This window comes from Macaca nemestrina, chromosome 17 (genome assembly GCF_043159975.1).
Source record: "Macaca nemestrina isolate mMacNem1 chromosome 17, mMacNem.hap1, whole genome shotgun sequence".
Taxonomy (NCBI): Eukaryota; Metazoa; Chordata; class Mammalia; order Primates; family Cercopithecidae; genus Macaca; species Macaca nemestrina.
Window position 1 is genome coordinate 6,869,633 of NC_092141.1, and position 24,189 is coordinate 6,893,821.

Here is a 24,189-nt window from a genome sequence, read left to right on the forward strand (position 1 = left end):
TTTTAAGATGGAGTTTTGCTCTTGCCACCTAAGAGGCCATTATTCTAAGAGAAGTGACTCAGGAATGGAAAGCCAAATACTGCATGTTCTCACTTATAAGTGGGAGCTAAACTATGGGTACCCAAAGGTATATAGCGTGGTAGAATGGATACTGGAGACTTAGAAGCAGGGAGGGTGGGAGGGGAGTGAGGGATTGAAAAACTACATATTGGGCACCACATACACTACTTGGGTGATGGGTGCACTAAAATCTCAGACTTCACCACTATACAATTCATCCATGTAACCAAAAACTACATGTACCCCTAAAGCTATTGAAATAAAAATAATAATTATTATATAATAAAACTAGCCACCTCCCTAGGTTGTTTTATCTTTCATTGGCTTTTTTTTTTTTTTTTTTTAATGAGACAGAGTTTCAATCCTATTGCCCAGGCTGGAGTGCAACAGCACGATTTCAGCTCACTGCAACCTCCACCTCCCGGGTTCAAGCGATTCTCCTGCCTCAGCCTCTGGAGTTGGCATTACAGACGTGCGCCACCACACCAGGCTAATTTTTGTATTTTTAGTAGAGACGGGGTTTTGCCATGTTGGTCAGGCTGATCTTGAACTCTTGACCTCATGATCCGCCCACCTCAGTCTCCCAAAGTGCTGGGATTACAGGCGTGAGCCACTACGCCCAACCTCAGAGTTCCTTCTTAGATGTCTCCCTGCACCCCCTCCACAGTCTGGTTTGCGCCCTTCTTCTAAGTACCCTCCCCAGCCATTAGCATATGGGGTTGTCACTGTTTCCTCAACTGTCCTTCTACCACCACAACCAGTGCGTGACTTGAGAGCACAAACAGCACAGTGAGTCCTCACTTAACATCGTTGATTGGTTTTTGGAAACTGCAATGTGTAAGCGAAACAACGTAAGCCAATATTCCCATAGGCAAATTGCTAGAAACAACAGTTAAATTTCTATAGCATATTTCTGGTCACAAAAACATCACGGAGATCCTAAATAAGGACCAAAACACTTCCAATATTAAACACGGAAAGGAATGTGAGCTATACATATGCTTAAGAAACATTAATAGAAACAAGTTAGATAATTATCCAGTTACGGCAGGTCAGGGTCTTGGGTGGCCAGAGCCTGTCCTGGCAGCTCAGGGTACAAGGTAGATACCAGCCCTGGATAAGATGCCATCCCATTGCAGAATGCACAATGAACGCACACCCACACTCATTCAGATGGGGAGCCTGCAGACACTCTAATTCACCTAACGTGCACAGGTTTGGGATGTGGAAGGAAACCACAGTAGCTGGAGAAAACCAATGCAGACAACGAGGATAACGTGCAAACTCCACACAGACAGTGGCCCCAGCTGGCAATCATTTTCTTTTCTTTCTCTCTCGCTCTTTTTTTTTTTTTTTTTTTTTTTTGAGACAGGGTCTCGCTTTGTTGTCCAGGCGGGAGTGCTGTGGCACAATCACAGCTCACTGCAGCCTCCACCTCCTGGGCTCAAGGGATCCTTCCTTTTCCCTCCTCCTCCCATCAACATTATAATGAAATGATGTTGAATGAATCGACATTATTCAAGAACCTGCTGTATTTGTAGATCACTGTCCTCGGCATCCAGAACAGGTTTAACACTTACGATATCTTTACAAATGCTTATTTATTTATTTATTTATTTATTTATTTATTTATTTATTTTTGAGACAGAGTCTTGCTCTGTCCCCAGGCTGGAGTGCAGTGGTGCGATCTAGGCTCACTGCAGCCTCTGCCTCCTGGGTTCAAGCAATTCTCCTGCCTCAGTCTCCTGAGTAACTGGGATTACAGACAAGTGCCATCACGCCCTGCTAATTTTTGTATTTTTAGTAGAGACGGGATTTCACCATGTTGGCCAGGATGGTCTCCATCTCCTAGCCTGATTATCCACCTGTCTTGGCCTCCCAAAGTGCTGGGATTACAGGTGTGAGCCACCGCGCCCGGCCATCTTTGCAAATGCTTATTAAAGGAATCAATAGCATTCATCTGAGTTTAACTCTGACAACGCTGCAGAAGAACAGATGCACCTGTACACAATCCCTGCTTCTCATCACCCAGAAGAGCGTATGGATTATTTGCACGAAACATTGCAGGAAGACTTAGAAATTCTTTGTCGGGGTTGTGTTATCAGCCACAAGAAATACATCTTTTTCAGCATCCCACAAGCAACCCAGGGCACCTCCCTACTGGCAAGGCAGGGTTACTCAGCCTCGGCACACTGACATTTTGGATTAAATGATTCTTTGTTGTGGGGGCTGTGTACTGCAGGATGCTTAGAGCACCGCTGGCTTCCACCTGTGAGATGCCAGTAAGACTGTCTCCATTTGGGACGGCAAAAAATGTCTCTGTACTTTGCCAAAGGTCCCCTGTTGTGGGGCAGGGTGAGGGCAGGAGAAAGGATCAATGCTGGTTGACAGCCACTGAACTAAAGGCGGAACAGCAGCGTCACTGGAAACCCAGGCTTTGACACCAGACAGATATGATTGGCGCCCGCTGTCAGCCACTGTCTGGCCTTTGGCAGCCACTAACTTCTTTGGGCCTTGGTGTCAGGGGTGTACCACTGGGCAGGCCATGAGAATGATCCCCTCCAGGGGCAGACAACGAGAGGGCGCATCGGAGAGAATTTTAAAACAATAATATTAGCTAAACATTAGTTTCCTTCTTACTATCATCAGGTGATAGCAATTCTAAACAATGTCGCTCATAAATTACTCCTCCTGCTCCCAATCCTGGCCCCTATCCCCTCTTGTTTCATGTCTTCATCTGCAAATCGTGGATTTAAAAGTCCTCGTTCTTCCCATATGGCGCACAAAGTCCTCGGTAACTTTTGATTCTCTAAACTTAGAAGCAGTAGGTGGCGTGCGTCACCAGTGTACACTGTGTGCTCCTGGAGGAGTCAAACAGACCAACTAGGAAAGAGGATGAGACACAAGGTTAACTGCCCCCTCACCTCCATGCCACTATTTGGAAGCCCACGAGGTGCCTCATCCCTGAAGTCAACAGGCTTGATCCCCCTAGTCTAGAATGCCTCCACAGTGTCAAGGGAGAGGGCAGGACGGGAAGCAGATGTTAGAAAAGTTTAACACTAACAAGTCAGGGTTTCCTGACACACCACTTAATGAAAAAATGCAGGCAAAACCTACTCTGTGTGTGTGTGTATTTGTGTGTGTGTGTGTGTGTGTGTGTGTGTGTTTGGGAAGAGAGAGAAGAGATTGATTGGTTTCTGGAAAGATGTTCATCAAAATATGAATAACTTATGGGATTTGAGGGTATTTTTATTTTTATTTTATACCTTACAGATTTGTTAAAAAAAAACTTTTACATTTTAATAAAATAAATGATACAATAAATTTATCATTTATTGTATTAAATTTTTTTAAATAAAAAAGGACCCAGAGAAAGGATAGAGAAAGTGGAGCAGAGATGAGACCAGGAGGGAGTCCAGGTAAAGACAGGAGAACTGGAGACAGCCGGCGAGAAGAGGGGCCTGGGTGTTGGGAGAGGGTGGCGTGCCCTGGGAGTCACCTCCTGGCAAGGACTGTGTTGCTCAGGCTGCCAAGGTCCTGCCAGCTTCTCACCAGCTTCCCAGCTGCCCTGCCTGTGCTGTGTACCCTCTGGGTTTCCTTGCACAATGGGGTGGCCGTGGAGGGTGGACGCATGGTGACCGAAACAGGCACAAAGGGAAAAAACAAGAAGACAAGGTCCAGGGTCCTCACCCAACCCCGTCAGAAGGAAAGCTCATGAAGGCAGCCTTTGGAAGGACTCTCCCTGGGTTCTTTGCTTCCCCTCCCTGGTCCTCATTCACAGGACAGCTTAATCTCTCTCTCTCTCTCTCTCTCACACACACACACACACACACACACACACACAGAGTTGCGGTTTCCAGTTCAGGGTGTGTGTGTGTGTGCTTGTGTGTTTTTGTGTGTGTTTGTGTGTTTTTGTGTGTGTTTGTGTGTCTGTGTGTGTTTTGTGTGTTTGTGTATGTTTGTGTGTGTTTGTGTGTTTTTGTGTGTTTTGTGTGTGCGTTTGTGTCTGTGTGTTTGTGTGTGTGTTTGCATGTCTGTGTTTGTGTGTTTTGTGTATTTGTGTGTGTTTTCTGTTTGTGTGTCTGTGTGTGTGTGTTTGTGTCTGTGTTTGTGTGTTTTGTGTGTTTGTGTGTCTGTGTGTTTGTGTGTTTTGTGTGTGTGTGTGTGTGTGTGTGTGTGTGTGTGAGTGGGGTCTCCTGGGGCAGGAAGGTCAGCCAAGCTACTATAATCATTTCCAGGGAAGGTCACTCCCTACCAGCAGAGGTGAAGTCGCAGCTCTCCTGCCTGGCTCCTTCGCCTGGACAATAACAGCCCCAAACTTCTTGCTACGGAGGAAGTGTGGCTGCTCACAGGTGGTGCGGCAACTGCAGAGCCTCCACAGTTGGATCTGCTGTCCTTGACCCATCCAGGGCCTGTGCTAGGCCCACCCAAGGGCTCCTCCCAGTCTCCCCCTCCCCCATCCTAGGAACCAACCTTAATCCCTTTTGATTCCCAAAGCCTTAAAGTGTCAGAACCAAACCGCCTAGCCCCATTGTACAGATGAGAACACCAAGGCCCAGAGAGCACAGGCACTTGGCTAAGGTCACGCAGATGAGAGAATGGTGGAAGTCCAGTTCTCTTGCAGGTTGGCTTCCTGACACCCCAGTGCATTCCCTTCCTCTAGAGCTCCCCCCAGAGCATCCCCTGAAGAGCTCCTCTGTTTCCCAAACCTGCCTGGGGAGGGGAGCGGGGGAGCTGGAGGTTTCCTGTCTGGGCTGAGAGTGAAAGGGCTGAAAGAAGGAACGAGGAAGGAGCAGCCAGCAGCCACAAAAGGCTTCAAAGGGCTCGGGCCTCTGCCAAACTGGCTGTGCACAGCCCAGTGGAGCCTGCCCCCACCCTGCGGCCAAGGCCATTCATTCTCTGTCTCCCTCATAGAAGCATTAGGAGACTAGGGCCTGGGAGGAAGCTTCCCTGCGACTCCAGGTCCTGCCACCCAAGGCGTGAGCTCTGGGAATGTGTCCCGCCTCCTGCTACAGCCCCAGCAGGCAGCAGGCAAAGCAGGCCAACCCCGACCTGCCTGCAGCCTGGGGCAGGATTAGGAATCAGATGTGGCGCTCCAGGTTGGAAGAAATGTGGATCACAGATAGAGACACTAAGGCCCAAGGAAGGACCAGAGAGTGGCAAAGACAGCGCAGGATCCACGTGGGTGATGATTTTTTTCCTGTAGGTCCCTCCTGACGGCGGAAGTCACCTACAGCTTGAAGTCTTCTTTGGCGAAGGGAAAAGACAGGAGAGAGAGAGGGAAAGGCAAGCTCCCAGGTTCCCTGTTGGCGCAGGTGGCATTCTGGGAGGAAACGGGGTTATGCACTGTGGGGAGATTGAATTCGGAGCCAGGGACTGAGCCTAAGGCTGGGATCTGTGTGACTGAGATCTGTGCTCACTTCGAGGTTTCTGTGCTTGCCTGGACGGCTCTTGCGCCCTGGGATCTGTAAACCCCAAGGGTGGTGCGCCCTGGGGTCGCCATGCCCCTCGGATTCTTTACAGGGCACCTCCCATCTGGCACCTGGAGCTCCTGAGTGCGCGCGCCCCGGGAGAGCTGTGCCCCCCGTGAAATCCGTGTGCTCCAGCTCAGGGCTCCCGGATTCGGTGCCCCTTAGTGGGCACCGGGCGCCCGGTGTCCGAAGGGCTGCCTGGAGGTGCAACTGACCTTGGCGGGCATCAGAATGACGAGTGGCAGCAGCAGGAGCGGGGTGACGAACAAGATCACGAAGGACTTGAACTTGGAGACATAGCTCAGCGCCGAGGCCATCGCGCGGGAGGGAGACTGGCGGGCGAGACGAGTGAGGGGCAGCTAGAAGCGCCGCGGGCTTAAGAAGGGGCCGCAGTCCCTGGGGATTGGGGAGGGGGCGGTGACAACTCCGCCCCGCACGGGGGCACCTCCCCACGGCCCTGGGGCGGGGCCACCCCTCGGGGTCGGTGGGACGCGCCTGCCCCCAGTTCTGCCACCCGGCGGCGGCGGGAGGCGTCTTTGGACTCTAACGCTTCGGGCCAGCCCTCTAGGGGCAGCCTGGGCCCTACCACCTCGCGCTCTCCAAGCCTCTGCTGCGCTACCCGGGCAGAGGTGCGTCCCGGGGCTGCCAAGCGGGGCGTGTTTAGGTCACTGGTGCTACCCGCTTTGGCGTGAGGCGCCCTCCCGCGTCCGCACCTGCTCTTTCCTGGGCTCTGAAGGGTCCCGGATGAAAATCTCTGCAGGCCTCTGGGTCTCTCAGGTCCATCTCCCCGATCTCCCTCTCCTTTCCATCTCCTTACTTCCGCCCCAACCATGTCTCTCCGGGAGGTGTCCCCGCACGCCCCGCGCCCTCTGCACCGCGGGCCTCGTTTCCCGGTCTCCCTGGCTTCCTCGCCACATACGCCCCGCTCTGGGTGCAGGACCCCCTTTCCCCGCTCGCACTCTCTGCCCCTGAGCTCCTGGGCGATCGCAGGGGGAGGCCAGGCCACTGTCCTCCGCGGTCCCAGGGGCTCTCGCGCTCCAGTGGACACTGCGCCCCGCGGACACCCGGCGGGCAGATGCGGACGCGCGTCTTGGAGGGGCCCCACCGAGCCCCAGCAGCCACAGCTGCCCACCCGACCCAGGTCAGAGGGAAGCGGAGGTCTAGAGAGGAAGGGACACAATTAAGGCGACACTGAGACAGTCGCCCATGTATTCAGCCCGCCAGGCAACAGACGGGTACTGAGCACCTCTTCTCCGCGACGCCCTGTTTTGGGCACTGCAGACACACGGATGCAAAGACATCCCCACCTCTGTGATTTTCTTCTTTCCTCTCTTCTGCCTGCCTCTCACTCTGCAGCTTCCCTTCGGGGAGCCTCTTCCATGCTGGTGGCTTAACCACAGCCTGCTCCTTAGTGATTACCATCCTGTGCCTTCAACCCAGCCATGATGCCAGAGTCCCAGATTTCCGTATGTCCAACCTTCCGCAGACTGGAGGTGTCTGGGGCTGAAAATTCAACACATCCTGAATCAAGCTCATGAGTTCCTTTCTGTGACCTGCATCCAAGGACATGCATTCCCCCAAGCCCATCAGTAATTGCCCTCCTCCTGTCCTCCTCTCTTTGTGATTCTCATTTATATAGCCCTAGGTTTTCCCGCCTTTCCTCTTGTCCCCAGGGCACTTCGCACAATTTGTACCTCTTATATTTATTGGTGTAACTTTTTTTTTTTACTTTTTATTTTTTTAAGTGTTATTTCATTTTTCATTGACAAATCATTGCATATATTTACAGGGTACCATGTGATTTTTCAATATATGTATAATTGTGGTGTGTTCAAATCAGGCTAATGAGCATATTTATCACTCAAATATTTATCATTTCTCTTGTTTTTGTTTTTTGTTTGTTTGTTTGAGGCAGAGTTTTGCTCTTGTCACCCAGGCTGGAGTGCAGTGGCCCGATCTTGGCTCACTACAACCTCTGCCTCCCAGGTTCAAGTGAATCTCCTGCCTCAGCCTCCCAAGTAGCTGGGATTACAGACATGCTCCACCATGCCTGGCTAATTTTTTGTATTTTTAGTAGAAACGGGGTTTTACCATGTTAGCCAGGCTGGTCTCGAACTCCTGACCTCAGGTGATCCACCCATCTCAGTCTCCCAAAGTACTAGGATTACAGGTGTGAGCCACCGCACCTGGCCCAAATATTTGTCATTTCTTTGCGGTGAGAATATTTAAAATATCTTGTAGCTATTTTAAAATACATGATACATTATTATGATGTATTTTCTATTTACTGTCTGTTTTATTCATCACCACCTGTCTAGCTAGTGCCTTTCCCAGTACCTAATCCAGGGTGTGCACTCAAACCTTTTTTTCTGGGATGCATGAATGACAGCAAGTAAACAACTTCGGTTCTTTTTTCGTTTTTTTAAATTTTACTTTAAGTTCTGGGATACATGTGCAGAATGTGCAGGTTTGTTACATAGGTATACATGTGCCATGGTGGTTTGCTGCACCCATCAACCCGACATCTAGGGTTTAAGTCCCGCATTAGGGGCTTTGTAGGTATTTGTCCTAATGCTCTCCCTCCCCTTGCCCCACACCCCCCAACAGGTCTCAGTGTGTGATGTTCCCCTCCCTGTGTCCATGTGTTCTCATTGTTCAACTCTCACTTATGACTGAGACCATACGGTGTCTGGTTTTCTGTTCCTGGATTAGTTTGCTGAGAATGATGGCTTCCAGCTTCATCCGTGTCCCTGCAAAGGACATGGGCTCATTATTTTTTATGGCTGCATAGTATTCCATGGTATATATGTGCCACATTTTCTTTATCCAGTCTATCATTGATGGACATTTGGGTTGGTTTTAAGTCTTTGCTATTGTAAATAGTGTGCATGTGTCTTTATAGTAGCATGATTTATAACCCTTTGGGTATATACCCAGTAATGACATTGCTGGGTCTAAATGATATTTCTGGTTCTAGATCCTTGAGCAATCGCCACACTGTCTTCCACAATGGTTGAACTAATTTACACTCCCACCAACAGTGTAAAAGTACAACTTCCGTTCTTAATACAACTGCTTCCAAGGCGATTCACCAGAGCATGGACTCTGAGGCTAGAGTGCCTGGGCTTATATCCTGCCCTAGCTCATCCTGGCTGTGTGCCTCAGACAAGTTACCCTCTCTGAGCTTATCCTGTCATAAATGGAGATAATAGCACCAACTTTGATTTTAAATGGCTGTTTTGGAGATTATATGAGTTCATGCTCAGAGAGTGCTTAACTCAGTGCGTTGGCATATAGTCAGCTGTTAGTAAATATCTGTTCTTGCAATTGTATGCAAAATACCCTGGTTGGTGGGGCCTTAGGAGAAGGATCCACCAACTGAGCCTAAAGTAATGAAGGAAGGTTTCATAGAGGAGGTGGCATTTGAGCTAAGACTTAATGGCTAAGTAATAATTTGCCAGGCAGCAGTGGAGGACAGTCAAAATTAGCACCAAATGAAAAAGAATGTTAAGATTGTTAAGAAAAATTCCAAGGTCAAAGTGCTACAAAAACAACAACAAAAAGTCAAATGAATGGAGAGATTATACCAAGTTCATGGATAGGGAGACCAAACATTGTAGGACTATCCATTTCTCTAAAATTAACCCATACATTCAATTCAATTCCAATTAAAATCCCAACAGGATTTTGGGTTAACAAGCCTAAGATTCAGTTTAAATAGCAGGTAAGCCAAGAATAATTAAGACACTTCTGGAAAAACATAGGGGAAATCGTTATTTAGACTTGAAGAATGACTAAGTTGTAATACTTGATGTAATCATTAACTGTTGGCATGAGGTTAGGAAAATAGTAGAATAGAGCCTAGAAATAGACCCATGGTTGCCTGGAAACTTTATTTACAACAGAGATTGCATGATCTACCCAATGTGTATTCTCAGTTGCTGGATCAATTAGTTTTTAGCAATACAGACATTTTTCTTTCACTAAGTATGCTACACACATATAGGAGAAGTTTGAGCATAATTTCTAATAATAAGGTTATTTCTGATTTTTTTTTTTTTTTTTTTTTTTTTTTGAGATGGAGTCTCGCTCTGTCACCCAGGCTGGAGTGCAGTGGTACAATCTCGACTCACTGCAACCTCTGCCTCCTGGATTCAAGCAATTCTTCTGCCTCAGCCTCCCAAGTAGCTGGGACTACAGGCACGTGCCACCATGGCTGGCTAATTTTTTTTTTGTATTTTTAGTAGAGATCATGTTTCACCATATTGGTCAGGCTAGTCTCGAATTCCTGACCTCGTGATCTGCCCACCTTGGCCCCCCAAAGTGCTGGGATTACAGGTGTGAGCCACTGTGCCCAGCTTATTTCCAATTTTTTAAATTTATGAGTCTTATTTAATTATTCCCAAGAGTTGAACATAAGAGTTCAATTTACGCACACAAATTTATTTACCAAAGGAAAGCCCTGCCTCTTGTCATACTCCTACTTCACAGATAACTTAAAATTTTAGCCACATACTACATTGCACTATAAAAAATGAAGTAATGAAAAAGAAAGTGCATCCAAATTTATATCTTGTATTGGTAACTTACCATAAAATGCATAAACTATATTAGGTCATGATAATTTTATCTTGCTGTAGCTACTTTTAGTAACCTGTTAAGGGAGGAGACCACCCCCTCATATTGTCTTATGCCCAATTTCCTCCTCCAAAGAAAAAAGAAGTAAAAAGTAAAAGGCAGAAATGAAATCCACAGGCAGACAGCCCAGCGCTGCGCCCTGGGCCCTGTAGTTAAAGATTGACCCCTGACCTAACTGGTTATGTTATCTATAGATTCCAGGCATTGTATAAATTCCTGTCCTGTTCTGTTTCATTCTGATTACCGGAGCATGCAGCCCCCAGTCACATACCCGCTGCTTGCTCAATCGATCACAACCCTCTCACGCAGACCCCCTTAGAATTGTGAGCCCTTAAAAGGGACAGGAATTGCTCACTCAGGGAGCTTGGCTCTTGAGATAGGAGTCTTGCCGATGCTCCCGGCCGAATAAACCCCTTCCTTCTTTAACTCAGTGTCTGAGGAGTTTTGTCTGCGGCTCGTCCTGCTACACTATCATCAGGTTGTGTTCTGAATTTCTCAGGTCTTACAACAGTATTTCTCAAAATATAAATCCAGACATTAGAATATGCTTCTTGAATACGAAAATAAATTATTCCCTGACTTAAAGTATGTTACTTACCTACATAAAACTATTTGGGAATATTTAGTTATAATGGTATATAGTACATAATTGTGTGATGCAACTTTTTCCCCACTTGAATCATTTAATATAATTTTAATCTTAAAACTGAGATAGTAAACATTTACTTTTTGGTATAAAAATTCTAAAATGTGGTGTGTTACATTAATTTGACCTCAGGTTCATTTTGCTGTTACCGGAGAAATGGCACCCTCTGTACTATTTTGTAACACCTCGTGAGTCAAACTATTTCAAAATAAAAAGCAGTTTTAATTCATGGCAAATAAAAAATATACCTCAGACTGATGAATCCAATTCTTTCCAACTTATTTTGATTTTAATTTTTTAATTATTTTACATTTATTTATTTTTGAGATGGAGCTTCGCTTTTTTGCCCAGGCTGGAGTGCAGTGGTGTGGTCTTGGCCCACTGCAATCTCCGCCTTCCAGTTTCAAGTGATTCTCCTGCCTCAGTCTCCCAAGTAGCTGGGATTACAGGCACCCGCCACCACCCCCAGCTAATTTTTGTATTTTTAGTAGAGATGGGGTTTCACCATGTTGGCCAGGCTGGTCTCGAACTCCTAATCTCGTGATCCACGAGCCTTGGCCTCCCAAAGTGCTGAGATTACATGCATGAGACACCACACCCAGCCCCTGCTCACATTTTATGACTGATGTGGGTAGCTAAGAAAATCGTGATACTAGGTAGGCTGGGTGCGGTGGATCACGCCTGTAATCCTAGCACTTTGGGAGGCCAAGGCGGGCGGATTGCCTGAGCTCAGGAGTTTGAGACCAGCCTGGGCAACAATGGTGAAACCCCATCTCCACTAAAATACAAAAAATTAGCCAGGCGTGGCAGCATGCACCTGTAGTCCCAGCTACTTGGGAGACTGAGGCAGGAGAATCGCTTGAACCCAGGAGGAGGAGGTTGCAGTGAGCTGAGATCACGCCACTGCACTCCAGCCTGGGCAACAGAGTGAGACTCCGTCTCCAAAACAAAACAAAAAGGAAAATTGTGATACTAGGCTAGGCACTGTGACTGGTGCCTGTAATCCCAGCACTTTGGGAGGCCAAGGCAGGCAGATCGCTTGAGTTCAGGAGTTTGAGACCAGCCTAGGCAACATGACGAGACCTCCATCTCTACTAAAAATACAAAAACTTAACCGGGTGTGGTGGGAGGGTCGCTTGAGCCCAGGGGGTGGAGGTTGCAATGAGCCGTGATCGCTCATTGTGATGAGATTGTGACATGCAGACAAGCCAAGAAGTGCAGTAGGTGATTAGGATTTTCTTAGATTTTGGATGCTTTCATTTGTATCTTACTTATTTAAACTTACTTAAATAAGTTTATTTACACTTACTTGGGTATGGTATGTATTTCTATGGACAGAGCTGCTCCATTGATCAGTAGAGTAGCCTTATCAGTTTTTTTCCACCCCACATTTTAACTTGGGAACACTGTTTTATTTATAAACAAGCTTTGATTGCTAAAAAGGCAGGTCCTGAATGTTGTCAATAGAAAAGAGTATTGGTCAGCGTTCCCTGGGTTAGACTTACAACTAACTATATTTTGGGGGGTGCCGCAAGTCAGCTGGGAGTCTATGGTTTGGCAACTCTGCTCCAGGCTGTAGGTAGATGGTGGGCGACTCCATGGTCCTCTCATTCCGTGCTGTGGAGGGGCTTCACCCAGATTGAGGAAGCAGAGGTTCTTGGGGACATGTTCTCATCACAGGAGCCAAGAGTGCTGGTGGGAATTTGCAGTACCTCTAAAACCTTCTGCTCAGGTACAGCACGCTCACCTCTTTCACCTTCTGCTAGCCAATGCAAGTCTCATGGCCAAGTCCAAAATCAATGGAGTTGGGGAAATATACTGTGTCTATAGGGAGGGGTGGCAAAAGTGGGGGGAATTAATCATTGTGAACAAATAATATAATCTACCACCCACAGTAAATATTATTAAGTCCAGTGTCTCTCTCTTTAAAGCGTGTGGAAATGGTATCAACTTACGTGAGTTAGAAGAGCTCAGTTCTATGAGTTATATAAATTCGAAGATGATTGGCACAGGGATGATAATTAACATATATATTCAAATTGGAAAATGAAATCAGACTCTTTTGGGGGGCCGGAATTTAGTCTGATTCAGGTGATTGACAGTCAAGACTAACTTTGCCAATTAGGGTTTACAAAGGATGCTTCCCATAACCAGCTGAGCTAAATTTGTAGCTCCGAGGTTTTGACAAAAGTATATTTAAAACACATGCTACCGGAAAATCATTTTATATCATGTTGGCCAACGTGTGTTGAAATTAACATTTTTATTACCCAAGAGCTTTCTGAGTATACTGAGTCTTAAAAGATGCTTCTCGGCCGGGCGCAGTGGCTCACGCCTGTAATCCCAGCACTTTGGGAGGCTGAGGCAGGCGGATCATGAGGTCAGGAGATTGAGACCATCCTGGCCAACATGATGAAACCCCGTCTCTACTAAAAATACAAAAAATTAGCCTGGCATGGTGATGGGCGCCTGTAGTCCCAGCTACTCAGGAGGCTGATGCAGGAGAATGGCGTGAACCTGGGAGGCATCACGAGAATGCCGTGAATTCAGGAGGCATCATGAGAATGGCGTGAACCTGGGAGGCATCGCGAGAATGCCATGAATCCAGGAGGCATCACGAGAATGGCGTGAATCCGGGAGGCATCGCGAGAATGGCGTGAACCCGGGAGGCATCGCGAGATTGGCGTGAACCTGGGAGGCATCGCGAGAATGGCGTGAACCCGGGAGGCATCCAGTCACTGTACTCCAGCCTGGGCGACAGAGCCAGACTCCATCTCAAAAACAAACAAAAAAAAGATGCTTCTCACAAGGATCACTTCAACACAGGAGTTCAAAGGTACCGTGAGCTATGATCATGCCACTGCTCTACAGCCTGGGAGACACAGCAAGACCCTGTCTCTAAAAAAAAGAAACAAAAGGAATATAGGGATAAATAAACCCCAAATTTAGTTTAGCTTTAATCTGTGGCCAGGGGGCATGTGATTAAAGAGTGTGATGCTTCGGCTGTATCTGAAGTGTTTTATTATTTGTAACTGGCTATGATACAGAGATATTTATCATATCATCCTTTATTCTTTTAAAAATATTTTAAAGATGGCATCATAAACATTTCTAACATTTTAAAAGGGACTCAACGTGCATTTAATACTAGAAATATATTCATGAGGTGCAACGTATAAGATAAAGAAAAAAAATATTTCCGACAGAATAAGGAGAGCTGATGTCCCACTTACTGAAAATGTAGTCCCCTCCAACACGATCGTTTTTTTTCCTGGAGGCAAAGGTTGTTAGGTTGGACACAGAGAGCAGCCCGGGATGGAAAGGCTGTACTGTGTGTTTTTTACTTACGCAAATTTCTTTTTATCACTGTGTGTATAAATGACGTCTGAATTAAAATGCAAACTTTGATCTCTTTCCAGATTGATGCTGGGTCCAAAGTTGTGTGTCACTGTAGTATTAGTAGCCTTGAATTCCACAGTTTCCTTCGGGCTGAGTGAGGTTTCACATTTTCTCCTTCACTCTCTTTAGTTCCTTTTTTTGCTGAATGGCATGCAATTCTTAAGTCCTTTCTCCCTCCTCCAGATGCATTCATCAATAGAAAAGATGAAAATATTTGTGTTGGGGGGATATCTTTCCATCAGTAAAATGTGTACTATTTATTTATTTATTTATTTATTTTTTTGAGACTGAGTCTCGCTCTGTCGCCAGGCTGGAGTGCAGTGATTTCGGCTCACTGCAACCTCCGCCTCCCGGGTTCAAGCGATTCTTCTGCCTCAGCCTCCCGAGTAGCTGGGACTACAGGCACCCGCCACCACACCCGGCTAATTTTTGTATTTTTACTAGAGACGAGGTTTCACCATATTGACCAGGATGATCTCCATCTCTTGACCTCGTGATCCGTCCACCTGGGCCTTCCAAAGTCCTGGGGTTACAGGCATGAGCCACCGCACCCGGCCAAATGTGTACATTTTTATGGCACGTTGCATATCATTGTTAAAGATGCCATATAAAATTTACCCTCTGAATTAAATTAGACGATGATTTCTTTTTTAAAGTTGTCAGAATCCCAAAGAAGACATCTGTGTTGGGAATGGAAGGAGAGGATTAGTATGAGGTATTTCAGAAAAAGACTCTGTAGGACAAATTTTTCCTCTCTACTGGAAGATTCTCAACAGTGTACACACATTTGGTAACGTCTATCTCAGCAAAACCCTCTCTTCCTTACACGCCGGTCCCTCACCTGTTTTTCTCCTGGCCTTGGTGGCAAAGCTCCTGGGAAGGGTTGTTTATACTCACTGTCTTCACTTTTTCTTTGCCCATTCTCCACTGAACCCATTCCAGTCAGGATTGTGTAACTCCATTCAGACCGTCTGTCAAGGTCAGCAGTCACCTCCAAATCACTGATCTCATGGCCACCTTTCAGTCTTTATCTCTCTCCCCGTTGGCAGCATCTGTTACTACGGAGCCTTCTGTCTTACAGCACTTTCTCGACTTGCCTCCCAGACACCACACTCCTTGGTTTTCCTTTCACCTTCTCAGTGACTTCTTCTCAGTCTCTTTTGCGAGTCAAGTTCTTCTGAAACTCCAAACACTGGAGTGTTCCAGGGTTCAGCTCTTCCCTGATTTCATCCAGTCTCATGGCTTTCAACACCATCACATGTAGACAGCTCCCAAATGGATGTTTCCAGGCCAGCCCCAGCCTCTCTCCTAACTCCACATTTGCGTCTCTGGCAGCCTACTTGACAACTCTACTTGAATTTCTAATGGGCATCTCACACATAACACATCCAAAATCACTCCAGAATACCATTCCCCAGCCTAAACTGGAATCTTTCCCATCTTAGCAAATAGAAAGTCCGTTTTTTTCCAATTGCTCAGGCCAAAAGCACTTGGATTGGGCCAGGAGTATACCTGTAATCCCAGCACTTTGAGAAGCCGAAGTGGGCGAATCACTTGAGGTCAGGAATTCAAAACCATCCTGGCCAACATGGCAAAACCCCATCTCTACTAAAAATACAAAAATTAGCTGGGTGTGGTGGCACGTGCCTGTAATCTCAACCACTTGGGAGGCTGAGGCAGGATAATTGCTTGAACCCGGGAGGCAGAGGTTGCAGTGAGCCAAGATCACGCCACTGCCCTCCAGCCTGCGTGACAGAGTGAGACTTTGTCTTCCCCTAAAAAAGCACTTGGATTATTCTTGACTTTCTTTCACACCCAGACTTCCAACCCAGTCCTCTGGGCTCTAACTTCTAAATATATCTATCATGCAATTATTCTCCTCACCTCCATGGGAGCCAACCTGATCTAGCCCTCATGCCTAGATTTCTAACTAATCTCCCTGCCTTCATACTTACCTCTGTTCAGTCTATTCTCAGAACAGCCCCCAGAGATAACCTTTTAAATCATAATTCCGATCATGTCACTTCTGTGCTCAAAACCCTCCACTGACTTTCCACCTCACTCACCATAAACTCAAGGCCTTCAAAATGGTCATGTGTGTATTAGTCCATTTTCGCATTGCTATAAAGAGATACCTGAGACTGGGTAATTTATAAAGAAAGGAGGTTTAAGTGGCTCACAGTTCTGCAGGCTGTCCAGGAAGCATGATGCTGGAATCTACTTGGCTTCTGGGGAGGCCTCAGAAAAATTTCACTCATGGTGAAAGGCAAAGCAGGAGCAAGCATCTTCAAATGGCTGGAGCAAGAGGAAGAGAGAGAGAGAGCAGGGGGAGGCACTACACACGTTTTGTTGTTGTTGTTGTTGTTGTTTGTTTTTTTAGATGCAGTCTCACTCCATCACCCAGGCTGGAGTGCAATGGCGCGATTTCGGCTCACTGCAACCTCTGCCTCCCAGGTTCAAGCGATTCTCCTGCCTCAGCCTCCCAAGTAGCTGGGATTACAGGCGCCTGCCACTATGCCCAGTAAAAGTGGACAAAGGATATGAACAGACACTCTCAAAAGAAGACATTTATGCAGCCAACAGACACATGAAAAAATGCTCATCATCACTGGTCATCAGAGAAATGCAAATCAAAGCCACAATGAGATACCAATGAGACACCAGATAGAATGGTGATCATTAAAAAGTCAGGAAACAACAGATGCTGGAGAGGATGTGGAGAAATAGGAAAGCTTTTACACTGTTGGTGGGCGTGTAAACTAGTTCAACCATTGTGGAAGACAGTGTGGCAATTCCTCAAGGATCTAGAACTAGAAATACCATTTGACGCAGCCATCCCGGTACTGGGTATATACCCAAAGGATTATAAATCATGCTACTATAAGACACCTGCACATGTATGTTTATTGTGGCACTATTCACAATAGCAAAGACTAGGAACCAACCCAGATGCCCATCAATGATAGACTGGATTAAGAAATGTGGCACATATACACCATGGAATACTATGCAGCCATAAAAAAGGATGAGTTCATGTCCTTGTAAGGACATGGATGAAGCTGGAAACTATCATTCTCAGCAAACTACCACAAGGACAGAAAACCAACACCACATGTTCTCACTCAGAGGTGGGAATTGAACAATGAGAACACTTGGGCACAGAGCGGGGAACATCACACCCCGGGGCTTGTCATGGAGAGGGGGGCAAGGGGAGGGATAGCATTAGGAGAAATACCTAATGTAAATGATGAGCTAATGGGTGCAGCAAACCAACATGGCACATGTATACATATGTAACAAACCTGCACGTTGTGCACATGTACCCTAGAACTTTAAAAAAAAAAAAAAAAAAAACCTTTTCTGCTCACCCCACACAAGTAGCAGTCCCAAGCATAATTCACAACTGCCTTTCATGCTTTGTTTATTTTCACCACGTGATAGAGCATAACTATTTTGTTTGAATCTTCTCTTCCCTAATAGAAGATAAGTTCTATTAGACCAGAGACCGTCTGTTCTGTTCAATGCCATAGCACCCATCACCTGGAATTTTCTCTTCCATGGTCGGTGCTCAACAAACACTTGTTGAACAAATGAAGGTGGGAAGAAGAGGGACAGGCTAGTGTGACTTCCAGGTTTCTGGCTTGGGTGGCGGGTGGCTGGTGATGTCATTTACGAAGATAGGGATATTTCAGCAGAATGGAGGTGGATGGAGGTGGGGAGGGCAAGCTAGTGAAGTTTTATTTTTGCCTGGTTGGATTGGAGTCATCTGCTGTCTGGAAGGCAGATAAGTAATTTAGATTTCAGGAGAGTGGTCCTGCTGGAAATGGAGAGTTGGAAGCCATCTGACAGTGATTTCCCCAGAGAGAAGATTTTACCCTGCAAAAAAAGAAAGGGCTCTGCCAGAACTCTGGGAGACACCAGACTTTAGCAAATGAAAGGAGGAAAAGATGCTGATGGAGAGGACAAAAAAGGTGCACCAATGGTAGAAGGAGGAAAACAAAGACAGAGGAAACCAATGGAAATCAAGGATTGGAAGGGCTTCAGGAAGGAGAACCAATGGACATCAAGGATTGGAAGGCATTCAGGAAGGAGAACCAATGGAAATCAAGGATTCAAAGGGATTCAGGAAGGAGGGAGGGGCCTACAGTGCTGACTGTTGAGTGCATGAGGACTGGGCAACAAGGTCATTGCAGATGGAGTGGAGTTCAGTAGCAGTGGAGGCAAAAGCCAGGTTGAAGCAGAGTAGGGAGAGAATGGGAAGCCATGCAAAGCAACACCAGCAAGATTAGACCGCTCCTTCCAGAAGTCTGACTGTGAGGAGAAAAGAAAAGCGAGGTATACTTGAAAGGACGAAAGGGTCAAAGGAGATTTTCTGTTTATTTGCTTTTTTAATGGGAGAGACATGCACACATTTATATGTGGGGGTGGGAGGAGAGAAGAGGCTATAGGAGGTAAAGAAAAGAAATAGGAATAGGAATGCTATGAAAGAAAGCTATGGAGGGCTGGATAGAATTGCCTTTGATGGGAAGAAGGAGATCGGGTAAGGGATGAGTCAGAATGCAGAAGTGCAGGTATCAGGGAAGATAGAGCTGTATCAGTAAATAAAGCCAAAAAGAAAGCAGAAGAAGCTGTGCATGTTACCACAAAACTAGTGACGGGACACTGGGACCTCTGCTGATGTTATACTCAGAAAATCCCAAAGCCTTGAGGACTGAGCTGGCCAACAGAAAGAAGCAGGAAGCCCAGACTCCACCTTCCCTTTCTTACAAATCTCTTGCAATGCATCTGATTGTCGAAATGCGAATCACAGCTGAAGCCCTGGCTGCAAAGAAAACTGCAATGTGGGAAAGTACACAGGAGGAGGGTAGAATGGATGTTGAGTCCCAGTGTTCCATATTCAGCCACCCATGTTTTATATATTGTTTTTTATATATAGACACATACACATACGCACACACATAAACAAATATATATGATAATGTATTTTTACATAAAATATAAAATTATAAAACAATGTATAAAACATATAAACATTCTAATAATATTTTTAAAATTTAAATATATAAAGATATTTTTACATATACAATTATTATGCATTATATGTTTTATACGTGTATATATATATATATTTTTTGAGAGACAAGGTCTCACTCTGTCACCCAGGCTGTAGTACAGTAATGTGGTCATAGCTCACTGCAGCCTTGAACTCCTGGGCTCAAGGGATCCTCTCTTCTTGGCCTCCCAAAATGCTGAGATTACAGGCGTGAGCCACCGTGTCAGGTCTATATTTATTTTTTATATGTAAATAAAAATAATATGTAAATATTTTATGTGTTTTATGTAAATTATTTTATGTAAATTATTTTATATGTAAATAAAAATTACATTTATATGTAAATAAAATTTTATTTGTATGTAAATAAAATTTTATTTATATGTAAATATAAATAAAAAATTTTTAATATAATTAAAATTTTTATATATAATATAATAAGTATAAAAATTATTTACATATAAATAAAAATTTTATTTATAGGTAAATAAAAATTTTATATGTAAATAAAAATAATTATAAAAATAAAAATTATGTAAATAAAAATAAAAATTTAGACACATATCATCTTTACTGAGATAAAATGCACATCTCATACAATTTATCCATTTAAAGTATACAATGAATGGTTTTTAGTATATTCACAGAACTGTGCAACCATCATCACGATCAATCTTAGAACATTTTTATCACCCCAAGAAGAAATCCTGGAGGTGGAGCAAGACGGCCAAATAGAAGCCTCCACCAATCATCCTCCCTCAATTGCCTCCCTTCTGGACAGCAAGTGACTCCAATTCAACCAGTCAAAAATGATATAGGTTCTGCTATATCATTTTGAATTCTGGCTTCTACCACCAGTGCTACTGAACTCCAGTCCATCAGCAATGACCTTGTTGCTCAGTCCTCATGCTCTTGACAGGTGGTGGTGCAAGATGGCTGAATAGAAGCCTCAACTGTCTACACACATAAAGCATCATTGCAAGAACCGAAAATCAGGTGAGTGATCACAGAACCTGGTTTTAACTTCATATCTCTGAAAGAGGCACTGAAGAGGGTAGGAAAGACAGTCTCAAGCTGTTGATGCTGTCCCTCCCCCATCCCCTGACAGTGGTCATGTGGTATAGAGAATTTGTGCATTTCAGCAAGGAAGAGTACAAGCTATTGTGGGACTTTGCATTGGAACTCGGTGCTACCTTATCACAGCAGAAAGCAACACTGGGCAGGACTCAGCCAACACCCACAGAAGGAGCATTTAGACCATCCCTAGCCAAAGGGGAATCATCCATCCCAGCAGTTGGAAGCTGAGTCCTGGTGAGCCTTGCCACTGCAGGCTAAAGTCCTCTGGGGTCCCAGATAAACTTGAAAGGCAGTCTAGGCCACAAGGACTGCAATTCCTAGGCAAGTCTTGGTGCTATGCTGGGCTCAGAGCCAGTGTCTTACCAGGGCATGAACCTTGTGAGATACCAGCCAGGGTGGCTAAGGGTGCTTATGCTACTCTTCCTCCAACCCCAGGCAGTGCAGCTCATAACTCCAAGAGAGACTCCTTTCTTCTGTTTGAGAAGAGGAGAGGGAAGATTAAAGACGGCTTTGTCTTGAATTTTGGATACCAGCTTAGCTACAGTAGGATAGGGTACTGGGCAGAGTCCAGAGGCCTGATTCCCGGCCCTAGGTCCTGGATGACATTTCTAGACATGCCTTGGGCCAGAAGAGAACACACTGCCTTGAAGGGAAGGACCCAATCCTGGCAGAATTCATCATCTGCTGACCAAAGAGCACTTGGGCCCTGAATAATCAACAGTGGTAGCCAGGTAGTACACACCATGGGCCTTGGATGCGACTCTGAGATGTGCTGGCTTCTGGTGTGACACAGCACATTACTAGCTATAGTGGCTATGGAGAGAGATTCCTTTTGCTTTTCTAAAGCAGAGTAAAATGGACTTTGTCTTGCAACATAGGTACCAGCTCAGCCAAGGTAGAGTAGAGCACCAAGCAGGCACTTAGGGTTCCTGATTCCAGGCTGGGCCCTTGGTTGGCATTCCTGGACCTGCCATGGGCCAGAAGGGAGCCCACTGCCCTGAAGCGTGAGACCCAGGCCTGGCAGCATTCACCACAAGCAGGCTGAAGAGCCCTTGGGCCTTGAGTGAACATTGGTGGTATCCCAGCAGTACCCCACCTTTGACCCTGTGGGCCTGTGGTGGTGGTGGCCATGGGGAGAGACTCCTCTGCTTGTGGAAAGGGAAGGGAAGAGTGGGAAGGATTTTGACTTGTGGCTTGGGTGCCAGCTCAGCCAGGTAAATTCAGCCAGCTCAGTACAACACCAGGTAAATTCCTAAAATTTCTGACTCCAGGTGCTGGCTTCTAGATATCATCTCTGGACCTGCCCAGGACTGGGGAGAACTTGCTGTCCTGAAAGGAAAGACATGAGTGGAGCTAGTTTTACTACCTGCTAATCGCACAGCTCTAGGACCTCAGCGAACATAGGTGGTATCCAGATAGTGATCACAGTGGGCCTTGACAAGACCCAGTGCTAGGCTGGCTTCAGGTCTAACCAAGTGCAGTTCCAGTGGTGGTGACAACAGAGGTGCTTGTGTCACTCCTGCCCCAGCTGCAGGCAGCTCAGCACGCAGAGATAAGCTCTTTATTCGGGAAAAAGTAAGGAGGAGAGCAAGAGCCTCTGCCGGTAACCCAGACGATTCTTCTGGATCTTATCAAAGACCACAATGTACATCCATTCTGCTATTAAGAGAGTCTGATGCTTTCTTGAGCATGACAGATGCATTTTTCAACTCCAGAATTTCTGCTTGATTCTTTTTAATTGTTTCAATCTCTTTGTTAGATGTATCTGGTAAAATTCTAAATTCCTTCTTTGTGTTATCTTAAATTTCATTGAGCTTCCTCAAGCTATTTTGGGGCACATGTTCTCAGGACCTCCTGAGGGCTGTGTCATGGAAAAAAAAAAAAAAAACCCAGCTATTTTGAATTATCTGTCTGAAAGGTCACATATTTCTCTCTCTCTGGGATTGGCCCCTGGTGTCTTATTTAGTTCATTTGGTGAGGTCACATTTTCCCAGATGTTGTTGATGCTTATAGATGTTCATTGGTGTCTGGGCATTGAAGAGTTAGGTATTTATTGTAGCCTGTGCAGACACAGCTTGTTTGTACCCATTCTTCTTGGGTAGGTTTTCCAAGAATTTGGAGGGACTTGGGTTTTCTGATCTAAAATTTTGGTCACTGCAACTGTATCTGCACTTGGGTTATCCCAAGCCCAGTAACACTGTGGCTTTTGCACGATTGGTCAAGCAGAAGAAAAAATCAGTGAGTTTGAAGACAGGCTATCTGAAAATTCATAGTTGAAGGAGTCAACAGACAAAAGAATGAAGCACACCAACGAGAATTAGAAAATAGGCTCAAAAGGGCAAATCTATGAGTTATAGGTATTAAAGAGGAAGTAGAGGTAGAAAGTTTATTCAAAAGGATAATAACAGAGAACTTCCCAAACATAGAGAAAGATATCAATATTCAAGTACAATAAGGTTATAGAAAAACCGAGCAGATTTAACCCACAAAAATGACTACCTCTAGGCATTTAATAGTCAAGCTCCCAAAGGTCAAGGGTAAAGAAAGGATCCTAAAAACAGCAAGAGAAAAAACACAAATAACATACAATGGAGCTTCAATACATCTGGCAGCAGACTTTTCAGTGGGAACCCTGCAGGCCAGAAGAGAATAGCATGGCATATTTAATGTGCTGAAGAAAAAAAAGATATGCTACCCTAGAATAGCATATCCAGTGCAAATATCCTTCAAGCATGAAAGGCAAATGAAGACTTTCCCAGACAAATAAAAACAGAGATTTCATTAACATCAGAGAGGTCTGAAGGAAATAAATGCTAAAGAGAATTCTTCAATCCAAAAGAAGAGGACACTGATGAGCAATAAGAAATCATCTGAAAGTACAGAACTCACTGGTAACGTTAAATACACAGAAAAACACAGAATATTATAACACTGTAATTGTGGTGTTTAAATTACTCGTATCTTAAGTAGAAAGACTAAAAGATGAACTAATCAAAAATAATAACTACAATAACTTTTTAAAGACAGTAAAATAAGATATAAATAGAAGCAACAAAGTTAAATAGTGGAGGATGAAGTTAAAATATAGAGTTTTTATTTGTTTTCTCTTTGCTTGCTTGTTTGTTTATGCAATCAGTATTAATTTGACATCAGTTTAAAATAATGGGTTATAATGTATTATTTGCAAGCCTCACGGTAACTTCAAACCAAAAGCCAAACAACAGATACACAAAAATTAAAGGTGAGAAATTAAAACATACCACCAGAGAAAATGACCTTCACTAAGGAGAACACAGGAAGGAAGAAAAGACCAGAAAGCAACCAGAAAACAAATAACAAAATGACAGAAGTAAGTCCTTACTTATCGATAATAACATTGAATGTAAACGGACTGAACTCTCCAATCAAAAGACATAGAGTGGCTGAATAGGTGAAAAAACAAGACCCAATAATCTGTTGCCCGCAAGAAACACACTTCACCTATAAAGACACACATAGACTGAAAATAAAGGAGTGGAAAAAGATATTCCTTACCAATGGAAACCAAAAAAGAGAAGGAGTAGCTATAACTATATCAAAATTATATTTTAAGACAAAAGCTGTAAAAAGAGACAAGGCCATTATATAACAATAAAGAGGTTAATTCAGCAAGATAATATAATGATTATAAAAATATATGCACCCAACACTGGAGGACCCGGATATATAAAGAAGATATTATTAGAATTAAAGAGAGAGATAGACTTAATAAAATAACAGCTGGAGACTTCAGTACTCCACTTCCAGCAGTGGACAGATCATCCAGAGAGAAAATCAATTAAAAAAAAAATTGGACTTAATCTGCA

General features: G+C 44.9%; 1 protein-coding gene and 1 long non-coding RNA gene across 2 annotated transcripts in view; both read right to left on the reverse strand.

Annotated features, from left to right (window-relative positions):
* The window catches only part of LOC105472893 (solute carrier family 13 member 5), a 28,822-nt gene extending 22,919 nt beyond the window's left edge, over window positions 1–5,903 (reverse strand). Inside the window, exon 1 of the mRNA XM_011726474.2 lies at window positions 5,747–5,903. Within this exon, the coding sequence (XP_011724776.1) occupies window positions 5,747–5,848 (102 nt within the window). The 5' untranslated portion in view covers window positions 5,849–5,903. The remainder of the gene's footprint in view (window positions 1–5,746) is intronic.
* Window positions 5,904–7,715: 1,812 nt separating this feature from the next.
* On the reverse strand, window positions 7,716–19,535 carry LOC139359431 (uncharacterized). Its single transcript, XR_011615347.1, has 3 exons — window positions 14,049–19,535; window positions 12,321–13,713; window positions 7,716–8,281 (listed from the first exon to the last, which is right to left on the reverse strand). It is a non-coding gene; the product is annotated as an uncharacterized lncRNA (long non-coding RNA).
* Between the last annotated feature and the right edge of the window lie 4,654 nt (window positions 19,536–24,189).